Genomic DNA, 15,450 nt, shown 5'->3' with positions numbered 1-15,450 from the left:
GTGTCCTATTCAGGGAGCCAAATGACAAAACAGTACCCAGCAGAGGGCAGTGGTATGAGATGCTCACACCCCTTCTCTTATTATCCTCTCCTTTTCTGTAAAGTGGGTTGTGATGGCCCCTCTTTCATTCCTGATTTTAGTAATTTGAGTCTTCTCTCTCTTTTGTTCTGTTGGTCCACCTAGCTAAAGGTTTGTCCATTTTATTGATCCTTCCCAAGAACCAACTTTTGATTTCTGTTCTGTAATCCAACATAGGCATTTTCATCTATAAATTTCTCTCTAGACACTGCTTTAACTGTACCCCATAAGGTTTGGTATGTTTTGTTTTTGTCACATACTTTCCCCAGCCCCTTTCCTTGTATGCTTTATCCCCAGGTCTTTGTAAAGCACACTGTAGCATCATTTCCTACTTTTTTTGAAATTTAGAGACATTGATATTTATTAGACCCTTTCTTTTCTAGAATTAGAATTGTTTCTTGCCTTTCTTCATTACTAGGATGTACTTCTTTTCCTTTTTCTTTATTTTTTTAATGTTCATTTACTCTTTCTTCCTCTTTGAATGCTATTGATTATTTTACAACAGCATGGAGAAATAGCAGGGAAGAATAAGCAGGAAATAGGAGGCAGTCACTGAAACGTGGAAAAAGAGAGAGAGAGAGAAAGTTAGGTACTTATTAAAGATTAATGGTATCCTAAAATAATTATTACAGCATAATGAAAAAGGGCTGTTTATTTGGTCCTTCCTGACAAAGTACGTGGAGAATTAGCAACATCTGTACAATTTTTCTTGCATATTTTGTAAAAATAGTGTGACCGACTCATCTAGGGAAGGTAAGATCAAGGAATGATTTAGTTAGTTGTGTTTGGAGGTAGCTAAAGAACAATTATGAGGAAAATGTTGGTCACTCATTTTCCAAATGAGATTGCCCAGGCAAATGGGTGGATAAGAATTCTTGAATCTATTATTCAAAAGAAAAAAAAATGACTAAAAAATAAAACAAAAAGCTGTTTGCCTTGAATGATCTTGGGGATTAACTCACTTGGTTAAGAAACCCATTAAATAACTTGCCAAGATTTGCAGCTCGATTAAAATATTGGCAACAGATGGTCCCTAGACTGTCAAAGAAATTAGAAGGCTGACCATTATTTAGGATCCTCAGAAGGAAGGAAAAACTGTTGCCAGGGACCTAGATGGGACTGAGACTCATTAATCAAGAGGACTGCTGCACATGCAGAGTAAACGAATGAGAGTTGGTGTTCTAATAGACTGGGTCTGCCCGTTCTTCTAGTTCTGGGAGGAGTAATGGTAGAGCTCAAAAGGGAGACGAGTAGAGCTCACCATAGTGCAAGATGGCCATCTGGAAAACAGGAATTTAGCTTGCTGTTTGGAAGATTTCTGGAATCCTTATACACAATGTCAATAGATACTGATGAATCTGGGAGGAAAAAGTAATTTTAGTTTGAGAAATGAAAGTAAGATGTTCAGGGTTTGGGGGGCATGTCATACCATGGAGGAGAAGGAGGAAGATGGGGGATATAGAGAAACCTAAGCCCTTAAGGGCAGACTTGAACACTTCCTGAATCACAGCAGAGAGGTGTGTCAGAGGGCAGAGGACCAGAGAGAGAGGAATCCCATTGGAGGAGCAGTCTGTTTGCAGTTGGGCCAGAGGGCCATACCTAAGTATCAGAGCATCACTAGCAAAATGCAAAGAAAACCAAGATACAGTTGAGAATCCTAGACCCAGGATAAATACAGGAGTGAACGCTTCTATTTATACTTTAAGATACACTTTTAACTTCATTCATTAACACTTTCATGGATGCATTTCTTCAACTTCCTGAGAGGAATTCAAGTTTCTCAATCTCAGCTCTATTGATATTTGAAGCTGGATAACTCTACGTGAATGCTGTCCATTGTATTGTAGGATCTTTAGCAGAGTTCCTGGTCTCGACCAACGAGATGCCAGTAGCACCACCCCCCCCCAGTGTGACAACCAAAAAGGCCTATAGATGTTGCCAAGTTTTGCCAGTCCCTGGGGAGGGAGGGGTAGCAAAATTGCCACTGATTGAGAACCGTTCCTTAAGATACATTATTTCAAATAACAATTACTTCAGACAAATTAGGACAATTTGATACTATCAAATTCGTTTGAAAAAAGAAAAAAGAAACCTGCATGGAGTTAATCACATTCTGTTTTCAATAGACACTAAAAGTTTCAGGTAAACTTTGAAATCATTAGATTAGTTTATATCTGGGTAGGCTAAAACAAAGATACAAAAGCAATAGAATATTTGAATTTAAAAATCTCTTAAACTGTGTTTCTTTTAAACTAGGTAACATTGTTTAACAAAATTAACAGAACACGAGTTTCCATTTTTCTTACATACCACTGGTCTTAACTAGTTAAGCCTATAACCTCATGCACACATTAGTATGCTTTCTGCCCATTTCAAAAGTATTGTAATCCCATCAGTTAAATCTGATTAAATAATATTACTGTCGAAATAAAAGTGTCTTGTAAAGTCAGCAAGCAGAGAAAATTAGTACATATGCAATACACATATGCCAAAGAAACTTCTAGAAGAGCTTTAATTTCATAGCCTATCTTTATATCACTTATAGACTCTATATAGAGAGATATATATGTTCACTAATAAAAAATACTACCTATACTGGAAGAAAACGTTCATAAAAACCAGAAGGGACTTTTTCCATACATTATTAAAGTCAGTCCAGTGAGTCCCGTGCCACTGCTAATAAAAGAGGTCCCCGCTCCCGTGGAGGCCTCGCGACGTGGCCTGTGCTGACATGAAACTGTCCCTTTAACTCCAGATGAGACCACAGACAGGTCTGGCTCTCACCTGAGTTATCTGCAGAGTCTTCAAATTCCACGAGGAAAGAGTACCCGTTATTCCAGGCGCAGAGGCAGGTGGTCGGGTCGTAAGAGATGGTGAGCGGTTTTAAGCCAGGATCGTAGACACTGTCCCTCCACCGGATGTTGATGGGCGACTGGCGCTCACCCGCCGGGACCAGGTCCACGCTCTCCCAGAGAGGGTGCACTAGGAGAAAGCACATCGGGGGCTGTCCTCGAGGTGACACTAGCTGGACTCCCACTGGGGGGACGATATGGTCCCATGTAAGCGTGTATGCTGGGTTCACCTCTTATGTGAGCCAGCCGTGAGGATTAGGCAGCCGTCCTGCAAAGCCTGGGTAGAATGTTAGCATTGCTGAGGTCCCTGGAGTCCCGTCACATGAATAGCTGTGACACTGTATGTTCAGGTGTACACGCACACTCTGTCCCACACGGGTGCTGATGACGTCACTGACGGTGATCTTCCTCCCAAAGAGTCGAGCGCCAGGTCTTTGTGGCAAGTCCCTGATAAATCTCAGGAAACTTCTTATAACAAAGAAAGAGCTATCCACACATGATGGGTAGAACCCACATGTATAATTCGGGTGGTCCAGCTCTCTGCCTTTAGAATCAGCACGGATGGGCAGAACCAAGGCCAACAGGAGAGCTGGACAAAATGTGAATCAAGGTAAATCATCACCGACGACCCTCTGCACCTCCCCCCACCACTGAGAATGAGTCTGAGATTTGAGAAAGTGACGAGGCAGCTGCTGCCCAGTCAGACCCCCCTGTGCACGGCAGGCTCACTGGCACTCCACTTGTCATAGAAAACAAGCCTGCCTCTGGTTTCCTCTTGCAGAGGAGACGGTTCTCTTCCTGAGAGAGCTGCCCAAAGCAGGATCTTAACCTTGGGTTTTTTTGGTACAAGTGCCCCAGCAGCATAGACACAGAGCGCTCCAAGGCAGTTTCTGGACCAGTGGTTCTCAAAGGAGGGAGCGATTCTGACCCCGGGGGACATTTGGCAATGTCTGGAGACGCTCTCGGTGGTCAAAACCGGAGGAGGGTGCTACTGACATCTACTGGGTAGAGGCCGGGGATGCAGCTCAACTTCCTACGTATATAGGCTGGGCTTTCACGCGAAAGAATTACGTGGCCCCAAATATCATTAATGCCGAGGTTGAGAAATCCTGGTCTAGAGCAAAAAGCAATAGGCAAACTCAGGGCATTCCCTTTCCCCGCCCCCCGCTCAATTTTTCCATATAATGCGGTAATCTCATCTCTAGAGAGGTCTGAACCCAACGTTTTGGGTTTTCTCCCTTAGTGTAACATAACTTCTGAACAACAAGAACTGACTTTAGAGAAGGAGGACTTTCTGTTTCAGAAAGCTAAAATGAAAAATGCATATGAATTGGTACAATAGTCATATTGTTATCAGATTAGAATGCACATTCCTTGCAGGGAGGAGCCATACCTCCCTCCCTTTTTTTGGTGCCTTGTAGCGCCCTACTGGATATATGCCCTTTGAGTATTGATCATCCAAATGCTATTATTGGGATAAAAAGCTGTATTTGATTAATTTTTAAAAATTTTTTAAATTAATTTTTCTTGGCGTATGGTTGCTTTACAATGTTGTGTTGGCCTCCACTGCACAACAAAATGAATCAGCCATACTGATTAATTTTTAATTTGATATTCTCAAACTTCCAGAAACCCCGAGAACAGCCACGATTCAGTCCTAAAGCTGCCCGCCGGCACAAAGACACCTGACAGCATTGTCCGCTCTGAGATGCTCAGACTGAGGCTGAGGCTTTGAGCATTCACACCCTTCAAAACCAGCTCGTGCGGGTCTCGGGTCTAAGGAGACTAGGGGAGAAGGGAATAAGGAGCAGATCCCTAAGACGATGCCCTCTTTCACCCAAATCGTCCCCCACTTCAGTCAGGAAATGGCCTAGAGTCTACCCTCTCACCCACACAAACACCAGCCCAAGGACACTGGGCCTGTTCCTTCAGCTGCTCTTTTATGGTCATAACGCTCCTGTCAATTTTATTTTATTTTATTTCATTTATTTTATTTTGTACGGTACGCGGGCCTCTCACTGTTGCGGCCTCTCCCGTTGCGGAGCACAGGCTCCGGACGCGCAGGCTCAGCGGCCACGGCTCGCGGGCCCAGCCGCTCCGCGGCACGTGGGATCCTCCCGGACCGGGGCACGAACCCGTGTCCCCTGCACCGGCAGGCGGACTCTCAACCGCTGCGCCACCAGGGAAGCCCTCCTGTCAATTTTTATGCCCCTCGGTTCACAAGTTCACCTTCCAGGTTTTCTTTCCCCCACCCACCTCCTCCTTTAGGAACCCAGACCATCCCCCCACCAGGGAGCCCTTGGTCACTGTCCCCTTCGTGAAGCCAGCTTTTGCCCAGGGCTCGTTTTGCTAAAGATAAATGCACATTTTTCTTCTCTCCTCCCTTCCTCTTCCTCCATTTTAACAAAATACAGATTAAAATGATTTCTTGGTGGTTACTCAGACTTCCCCTCAAAGTCGGAAGGTGATTACGTGTTCTGACTAACGGAGCCTGCGTTTCCAGCTTCTCGTGTGGGGAGAATGAAATAAACAGAGAGAGTGATTCTGTCAACCATGGTTTAAGGGCACGACGTCACACTGTCGGTTAGGAAGGTGTCAATAACAAAAGCCCTTTAGATTCCATGTGGTCAGCTTGGCTTTAGTTCTTGTTTATATGACTGGTCCTGGCTTTGATTTACTTCGGCTTGTACCACCTATGGCTCCAGCCTGGGGCAGTGGGTACAAGGAAGGGGTCTCTTTTAGCCTTTGAAATGTGGAAAGCTCATTCCTGCCTTAGCCCCTCAGTTCCTGCTCCTCCTCCTCCTCAGACGTCAGTTTCCCCCCATTGAGTTTCGGGCTGGCTCCTATTATATTTAGATATTGGGCTTGTCACTTCCCCAGTGAAATTTTCTCTGACTACCCTCTTATAATATGATTCTCTCTTCTTATTTTTTAATCATAGCCCTCTGATCTTTTCCCTCACAACATTTATTACGCAGGTGTAGTCATAATGATATGCATATGAAGGGTAGCACAATATGCCGCTGTAGGAGAGTAAAAATAATTTTCCCTCAACCTTCTAGGTCCTTACCTGAGACCTCCCCATAATCAAGAGACAGATTAACAGGAGAAAAAAAATTAAATACCTACTTAGTGATTGGAGCCCCCACAAAGATAGGGGACTCAAAAGGCAGGTGGGCGGTTGTGGCTTAAATACTATCATGAGCTAAGGACTGGGACGGGTCTGGGCCTTCCGGGGGGAGGAAGGAATTTCACAGGAAGGTGAGAAAAGGAAATATATCCTAAACGAAGTTTAAAGAAAGTTCTCTCAGGTGAAAAAGTGATCTCTGGTAATAGCTCTCCTCCTGGTGCAGACCCCCTTTCTAATGTAAATGTACCTTGCAAAAAAACTGGTAATTTATACTGTTTCCAGAGCTTCTCTTGTGTCTGCAGTGTCTCAAAATAATCGGCTCAAAATAATCCATATGTCAAAGAGGCATATTTTGGGGTGGTGAAAGGGAGCCGAATATGCCACCCCCAAATACATCTCTTTGGCATAAGGATTCCTTTGAGCTGATTATTTTGAGAAACAGCAGACACAGGAGAAGCTCTGGTAACAGAGTGGAAGTTACCTGTTTGTAAGGGAAATTTACATTTACAGCGGAAATCTCCATTTGTAAGGGTGTCTTCCTCTCTGTACCAGGAAGAGGAGGATGACTAAATCACCAGAAACTCATCAGTGGAGAATGCAGGACTTAGATCTGCATAACAGCCTTACCCTTGTTCAGTGTGCTTTTCCTGGTCACCTCCAATAATGCCTCTCCCCCAGCATCTTCTTTTATTTTTAGCTGGAGCGGGTATTGAGGGTGGTATCTAGGGCCACCTGGAGCAGTTACTGTTTTCCTGGGTCTCTCCCGTGTCATCAAGGAGGTATACGTGTTATTAAAGTCCTGTTTGCTTTTCTCCTGTTAATCTGCCTTATTACATAGGTCTCAGCCAGGAACCTAGAAGGAAATTCGTTCTTCTCCCCTGCACAAATACGCTTAACTATCTGCCTCCCCCACTTCTGCTGTCCAGAACTGAGCTGCCTTTCAGTCACTTGCGGATTGAGTGTATGAGATAAAGAGCATTGCTGGGAAGGGTACATTCCCCTTTTATCTTTATTTCCTATTACCCTGCTCATCATCACATTATTTTTCCTTTAATCATCCTTCAAATTTGTCTCTTCCTTGCCTTGCCCGAGACCACCAGCCTAGTTTAGGCCTCTCCGCCCCACACTTCATACCACATCTCTTGGTTGTTTCTCCTCCTCTCTCACTCCTCTCTACTCCATCTTCCCAAACTGGTCTTGACATCTTCTCCAACCACTCTGATCTTTCCTTCTTCAGAACTCACACTGCATTCACTCTCACACCATTTAGCACCCAACCATTCCTCGTGTACCGTGTATTTGCTTTATCTGCTCAAAGGGCCTGTGTCCTACACTTCTACAGCCCAGGGCCAAACTTGGTATCAGGTACAAAGGAGGCACTGAATACTCCAAACAAGTCCATGCCAAGGCTCTCTACCCTTCTACCCTTCCCTCACACTCACAGTCTCTCCAACCAGGCAAGCACGTTTACCCCAGAACACCTGTGTTCAGGAGATCGCCTCTGCCTGTTTCTCTCTCATTTCTTAAAACCCTAGCAGGCTCTCAAGGTCAGTTCAAGCCCCTTCCCTAACAACCCCACACTATATTAAGCATCCCTTCATCTGCTGTTACTCTCTGAACCTGCACTGTCTAATATGGTAGCCACTCGCCCTGTGTGGCTAGTTTAAATTGAGATGTGCTGTAAAACACCTAGGGACTTTGAAGACTTAATACAAAACAAAGAATGTAAAATAGTTCATTTATAATTCTTATATTCACTTCATTTTAAAGTAACAAGATATATTTTGGATATACTGGGTTAAATAAAATATATTAGTAAAGCTAATTTTCCCTCTATACTATATTTCACCTATATATTTGATATATTAGTAGAATTAATTTCACAAATGAATAAAATTTATTTCTTCTTTTTCCCCCCCAAGTTGTTTGTTTGTTTGTTTTGTTTTTGGCTGCGCAGCAGGGCATGTGGGACCTTAGTTCCCAACTTGGGATCCAACCCGCGCCCCCTGCAGTCGAAGCGTGGAGTCTTAACCACTGGACCACCAGGAAAGTCCCTTTCCCCCAGTTTTATAGAGATGTAATTGACATACTATTTGTTGTTTTTTAAATGTGGTTATTGGAAAATATGGAATTGCCTATATGGCTCATACTTGTGGCTCACATCATTTATCTACTGGACATTGTTGCTCTATACCCTCGTTAGCCTTTTCTCCTATGCCTTGCCCTGTACTGTCCTTTTTCTTGAGATGGGCTATTTCCTCGTCAAATTGAACACCATCCTAGCAGGCCTAGGGCTTATCGCAGTGATGGGATACACAGGGACCCTCCATGTGACTTTGTTGGGGATGGTCACAGAATCACAGATTGCCTTGTTAGAGCATCAGGGTTGTAAAAGGCACTTTCACGCTGAGCCCAGGTAACCACAGCATCACATGCAGTTGCCAGTGCGGGAGCCTAAGGCCCGCGTTTCCTGGTGGTCAGTTCAGGGCTCTTTGTTAGTTCCTTGTAGCTACAGATACTCCTGCGGTCGGTAATTAAATCCAAAGGGCTCTTAATCGGTCCATTGTTTCTTAAGATTATCTGTTAATGAAAAGACTCAATCTGGGGCATCCTGAGTCTGGATTATCTGGCGATTGTCAGAGTTCTTTGTGAAGACATTGTAAAATAAGCTTTTCTTCTTATTTTAAAAAATTTATTTATTTTTATTTTTGGCTGCATTGGGTCTTCGTTGCTGCGCACAGGCTTTCTCTAGTTGCGGTGAGTGGGGGCTACTCTTCGTTGTGGTACACGGGCTTCTCATGGCGGTGGCTTCTGTTGTTGCGGAGCACGGGCTCTAGGCGCACAGGCTTCAGTATTTGTGGCACGTGGGCTCAGTAGTTGTGGCTCGCAGGCTCCAGAGCGCAGGCTCAGTAGTTGTGGTGCACGGGCTTAGTTGCTCTGCGGCAGGTGGGTTCTTCCCGGACCAGAGCTCGAACCTGTGTCCCCTGCATTGGCGGGCGGATTCTTAACCACTGTGCCACCAGGGAAGCCCAAAACAAGCTTTTTAATACTCTTATTCTCCAGGCTTTGTATCCTTCAAAATTACTTGAAGAAATAACTGAACAACTTTCTAACACAGTTCAGTTATTATTAGATCAGTGCTGTAAAATAGAACTTTCTCTGATGATGGAAATGACCAGTATGGTAAGTGCTAGGCATTTGTGGCTATAAAATTTTAATGAATTTTAATTTACTTGTGAATGCCCATGTGGGTCTAGTGCCTACCTTTTATACAGTACCATTCTATTCCAATTTATCCTAAAAATAAATTTCTCTTCCTTCTAAAATGAAAGATCATGAACAACGTGAATCATTGGAATAATAGCAATTAATAAATATGTACCATTTCCATTCTAGAAGATGTTCTTTATATTTCATTCAATTAAGAATTAACATTATTACATTTATTTTCTTATGGTCTAAGGTCTCATGCTTAATTTTTAAAAGACTTTATTATTTAAGGTACAGTGATTTCTTATATACTGCCCATACTCACACGTGCATAGCCTCCCCCATTATCAACATGCCCCGTCAGAGTGCTACTTTTATTGCAATTGACAAACCTACACTGACACATCAGAATCACCCAAAGTCCATAGTTTACATTGTGGTTCACTCTTGGTGTTGTACATTCTGTGGGTTTGGACAAATGTATAATGACATGTATCATTCATTAGAGTATCATAAAGAGCATTTTCACTGCCCTAAAAATCCTCTGTGCTCTGCCTGTTCATCCCTCCCTCCTCCCAGTCCTTAGCAACCACTGATCTTTTTACTGTCTCCATAATTTTGCTTTTCCAGAATGTCATATAGTTGGGATTATACAGTATGTAGCCTTCTCAGATTGGCTTCTTTCACTTAGTATATGCATTTAAGTTGTCTCCATGTTTTTTCATGGTTTGATAGCTTTCTTATTAGTGCTGAATAATATTCCAGTGTTTGGATGTACCACTATTTATTTATCCATTCACATACTGAAGGACATCTTGGTTGCTTCCAATTTTGGCAATTATGAATAAAGCTGCTATAAACATCTGTGTGCAGGTTTTTGTGTGGACATGTTTTCAACAATTTTGGGTAGATACCAAGGAGTATTGATTGATGGATGGTATGGTAAGAATATATTAAGTTTTGAAAGAAACTACCAAACTGTTTTCCAAAGTGGCTATGCCATTTTACATTCCCACCAGCAGTAAATGAGAGTTCCTGTTGCTCCATATCCTTGTCAGCATTTGATGTTGTCAGTGTTCTGGATTTTGGCCATTCTAATAGGTGTGTTTTGATGTCTCATGATTATTTAACTTGGATTTTGTTGATGATATATGATGTGGAGCATCCTTTCATATGCTTATTTGCCATCTGTATGTCTTCTTTGATGAGGTGTCTGTTAAGGTCGTTGATCCATTTTTTAATTGGATTTTCCTACCGTTGAGTTTTGTTTTGCGATCTACTCTGACCCTCAATTTTTTTTATGTGACGATTAGGCTAAACTTCAGTAGATGATACATGAAGTGAAATTAATTTTTTCATCTTGGGTAGCGGGTATAGGATTTTTATCTTTATTTTATCATGTTACCAGTCTGCAGGGTTAGGACTCTCAACATTTACTGTCTGCCACTTGAGATCACAGCAAACAGCAGTTTGAGTTGACACCAGTGATTACTCGGGGAGAGGGATGGTGCGGAGTGAAGGCAGAGCACGCGGCACAGGCCCCAGGGAAATGCTGCTTCTGACTTCGCCACAGCCTCCTCCTCCAGTCACTCCCTACTCTGCACCCGGCTCCTAAAGGTGGTCGGACATCTGAGGGAGGTGCTGAGCATATGACGGTGATGAAGGCGGTGATGATGAACGACTGTGGTACTAGAGGGAGCTGCCAAGGCCGAGTTCTCACTGTGTGGCAGGCGCTAGCTAAGGACTTTGAACATTATCTTTTCTAACCCTCAGCAATTTTGGGTCATCCTTGGTTATGAATGTATACTGGGGTACTGAGCTTCCAGAAACAATGAGTATTGTCCTTACAGCTAAACAGATGAAGAACCAGGATATCCAAACAGGACATGCTCAGTGGCCAGGACAGCAAAGACCAAATACTATCCTGGGGGAAACAAGGAGGGACAGTATAAACATAAAAAGCAAAACCAAATCATGTCTGTCATCTGTATGTCTTAGTAACCTACAAACAAGAACATCTGATGTGGGAAATTAATTAAGGGAAGCCCCTTATCCCTAAGTCACTACCACTTTTTGTTTTTGTCAGCACTGAAAGGAGCAAACTAATCTGTTTTTTTTTTTTGGCTGTGCCACACGGCTTATAAGACTTTAGTTCCCCGGCCAGGGATGGAACCCTGGCCCTCAGCAGTGAAAGCGTGGAGTCCTAACCACTGAACCGCCAGGGAATTCCCTAGGAGCAAACTATTCTAAAGACATGAGCATATTGGATTTTAGACCCTCAACTTTCAACTTTCTGTTAAAAAAAAAACACTTTCTGTTAGTAACTAGATAAATATGACTACTTTTTTCTATTTTAAGCCTTAGACCACAAAGTGCCAGCGTTGAGAATAAGCCAGTCCGGGTAGGATGTGGGCCTGATGGTAGGAAGCCACACCCAGCAACCAGAAATTTATTATGACTCAGACCAGTTCAGTTTAATGAGAACACAGTCAATATCGGAGGAAACAAAATAAACTTATAGTAAAAATATATTTATGAAGCAGTTTCAAGGCAATAGATTTAGCTAGATTAGCGTTACTAATACATTCCTTTTTTAATGTGCAAAATAGGCTCAAAGAGAGTAAACCCAAGGAGGAGAAGTTGAGAAAGCTGGAATCTGGAAGCAAACCAACGCTGGAAAACTCTGTGTGGATTCACTGTGAATGGTGGAAAATATATAACTATTTAGCAGATATGCTTAACCATTTCTTTAAACTCATGTCTCCACCAACACACACATTATCCTCTCCGATCATCTCAGGGGCTCTGTACCAGGGTTACTTGGCCCCCCAGGGGACACTTAGGGATGCCACGCAGCATCTGCTGTGCACAGGCCACCCCGACAGCACAGGACCACCCACGCCCGTGGCGGTAGCGCCGTGGTGTCAGGGAGGACCATCCGCTGCCTCACTTGATCTGCTGGGTTCATAGCGGAGCACACACTGGCGAGCTGGTCAGCTAGAAGCAACTCTTCTGCAATTTGTAACGAGGGACGGAATATTCCAGAGTATGAAGCTACTGAGCTGCTTGCAAACATGAATATGCAAATCCCAGAATGTTCAGACTCACAGAAATAATTCGCAGTCCGTGGATCAAGTTTAGTGAAAAGGCAATTGCTAACAAAAAACAATAAAGAACAGGTTCAAAGTATTTGAAACTTGGGACTTCTTTGACCTATTTCTGCATGACATCATTTTAACAAGTTAAAACTGGTGAAGAAAACACCTTTCCACACGGTACTGTGGTAATCATTTCACAGTATGCACGTGTATCAAATCATCATGATGTACACCTTAGACTTAGGTCAGTTATATCTCAATAAAGCTAGGGGAGAAAAAGGCTTTCCATATTTGAGCAAATAGAGAAATAATGGGTTATCCTCACAGTTCTCAAGGCATCTAATCCCAGTCTGGAATGCCACTGACATCAGAGCTGCGGCCACTCAACACACGTGACTGCTAGGAAACAACCAGGCTTCTGCTCTCTCCAGGCAGCCATGTACTCACAGGCTCGGTTCCGGGTTTTGTAAGTGCAGGTGTAGAGGCTGCAGGGCCTGGCTAGCATGGACCTCGGAATCTGGAACCTTCTCCACCGTGCCTTGCATGGAGAGGCTTGAAGAATGACCCTCAGGCGACTCATCATCACCATCTTTAGCTTGAAGTCTTGATCAGCTCCCAGGTAACTTGCAGGAACCTAATAACCCAGAGGCAAAAGGAGGACAGAGGAGGAAAAGCCTTAAACAACAGAGGTGGCTGATCCTGTGGAAAACATCATTCAGATTATTAGTATGGGGGAGTGGGAGGGGGAGGCCAAATGAGAGTCAGTTGTTTATCCACTCTTATTCCTCAAACTCATTGGTCACCTCATTGGCAGGGTCCTGATGACTGACTCAGGCACCTTGCCTTTCCCTTAGGGTTACTAAATATTAGAGGTCCAGTGAAACGACTCTCTTCATCCACAAGAATGAAAGACTGTTTACAGTACGGTTTCTTAAATTAAAAAACCAAAAATTTACTCCCTGAAATCCAGGTTAATAGTCCAGTATGTTATTTATATATACGGAGAAACCAAAGATTAAAGTTCCCTCCAGGGAGCCTGAATTTAAAAAAAAAAAAAAAATCAATCTGCATCTGGATTGCTTTAAAAAAAAAAAAAAAAGGATATATCTTGCCAAAGTAGTCATGAGCAGTTTTGAAATCTAAGCTTAAATATAATGTGACTCTCTGCCAGTTTTCTTTTTTATTAATTTAATTAATTTATTTTATTTTTATTTATTTTTGGCTGCATTGGGTCTTCATTGCTGCAGGCGGGCTTTCTCTAGTTGCAATGAGCAGGGCCTACTCTTCGTTGCGGTGTGCGGGCTTCTCATTGCGGAGCACAGGCTCTAGGCGCGTGGGCTTCAGTAGTTGTGGCACATGGGCTCAGAAGTTGTGGCTTGCGGGCTCTAGAGCACAGGCTTGGTAGCTGTGGCACACGGGCATAGTTGCTCCGCGGCACGTGGGATCTTCCCGGACCAGGGCTCGAACCCATGTGCCCTGCACTGGCAGGCGGATTCTTCAGCACTGCACCACCAGGGAAGCCCTCTTTGCCAGTTTTAGGTGTAACACTCTGTCCCTTGATCATGGGGAAAATGGAGAAGGCTAATCCTGAACTAATCTACAAGTAGATTCAATTTGAATATTCATTTATGATTGCACTGATGACCTCTCTACCGCCCCCCTCACATGCTCACAGTGAAAATATCTGAAGACGATGCTTTCCAAGGCATTCACTAGTGTTCTGAAATTATGGTAATATTAATTTTGAATGCTTCTTCCCCACCAAACTCCTCCCACCCACCAATATTGCTTATCCTCTTTTCCTGAAAACTCCTATCCCTATACCAAGTGAGTAACCAAGGTCAGAAATGGAAAAAAAAAAATTTTGTTTTTGATTATACATTCACTCCACTATAAATTTCAATCTCTTAAGAGTGATTACTTGAGATGCATTCAAACACTTGTTTAGGACACCGTGTGCCCTGGCCCTGCTGACCTCTCTGCCTTACGGTCCACTTCACGCTCCTGCCTGCACACTAGCCATGTGGACTTTGGTTCTTCCAACTCCTAATGCTCCCTCTAGCCTCAGGGCTTATGCAGATGCTCCTTCCCTGGGCCTCCCTGGTTAATTCCTATCCACCCTTTGATGATCACATCCAATATTACTTCCTAGAAGCCCCCCTTGACCATGCCCTCTCTTGGTGAGCCCAGCGCCTACTTCTTGGTCGTGGTGCTTACTGCAGTTGAATTAAATAACTGATCACAAATCTACTTTGCATCTCCATCTCTCCAACATTAAAGCCCCGTGGTAGCAGGGACCGTGTCTGTCGCTGTCATGACTGCATCTTTTAGGGACACGGTGCCTGGCACATGATGGCTGCTTGATGACTATTAGTGGAATGCCCCAAGGAGGCTTCGTTGGTGATGGAGAAGATGTTGATCCTAATTTCAAGAACTCAGAGCTATGAAGTGACTGCCACCATGTTCTCGGATGGTATTAAGGGTTTTTCCTTTTCCTAGATGCCATCGTCACCCATTTGTAGGGTTATTTATACTTCTGAAACGCTTTTAAATGCTAGTCCTTTAAGAGGCGGGTCTCATATCCCTACGCGTAAGACCTGAAGGATCCCCAAAGTCCTGCCTGATCTGAAAGAGAGACCTTCCTGAATATGAACCTAACCTAGCCTCTCAGGTTGGGAATTCTGCCACTAAGCATCTTCACTTCAACATTTCTTTGCTCTAAACACTGTGTTGGGTGCTGGGATGTAGTAAAGATGAAGTAGATCATAAAAAGGAATGAAGTTCTGGTACATGCTGTAATGTGCTGAACCTTAAAAACATAATGCTAAGTGAAAGAAGCCAGACACAAAAGGTCACATATGGTATGATTTCATTCGTATGAAATATCAGAACAGGGATATCTATAGAGACAGAAAGCAGGGGTTGGGCAGAGGGGGAAATGGGGAGCAACTGATTAATGGGTATGGGGTTTTCTTTTAGGGTGATATAATTGTTTTGGAAGTAGACAGAGGTGGTGGTTACACAACATTGGGAACGCACTAAATGCCCCCGAACTGTACACTTTATAATGGCTAATTTTGGG

At 43.4% G+C, this 15,450-nt stretch overlaps 1 protein-coding gene across 1 annotated transcript in view; it reads right to left on the bottom strand.

Moving 5' to 3' along the window:
* CA5B (carbonic anhydrase 5B) overlaps window positions 1-15,450 on the bottom strand; it is a 38,045-nt gene that overhangs the window by 14,341 nt on the left and 8,254 nt on the right. Inside the window, exons 3-4 of the mRNA XM_055081854.1 lie at window positions 12,816-13,002; window positions 2,863-3,060 (exon numbers count right to left, since the gene is read on the bottom strand). Coding sequence (XP_054937829.1) covers window positions 2,863-3,060; window positions 12,816-12,957 — 340 coding nt within the window. The 5' untranslated portion in view covers window positions 12,958-13,002. The remainder of the gene's footprint in view (window positions 1-2,862; window positions 3,061-12,815; window positions 13,003-15,450) is intronic.

Source organism: Physeter macrocephalus, chromosome 21, assembly GCF_002837175.3.
Source record: "Physeter macrocephalus isolate SW-GA chromosome 21, ASM283717v5, whole genome shotgun sequence".
NCBI classification, from domain to species: domain Eukaryota; kingdom Metazoa; phylum Chordata; class Mammalia; order Artiodactyla; family Physeteridae; genus Physeter; species Physeter macrocephalus.
The sequence above is the reverse complement of the archived record's forward strand: the minus strand, read 5'-3'. Positions and strand labels throughout refer to the sequence as shown.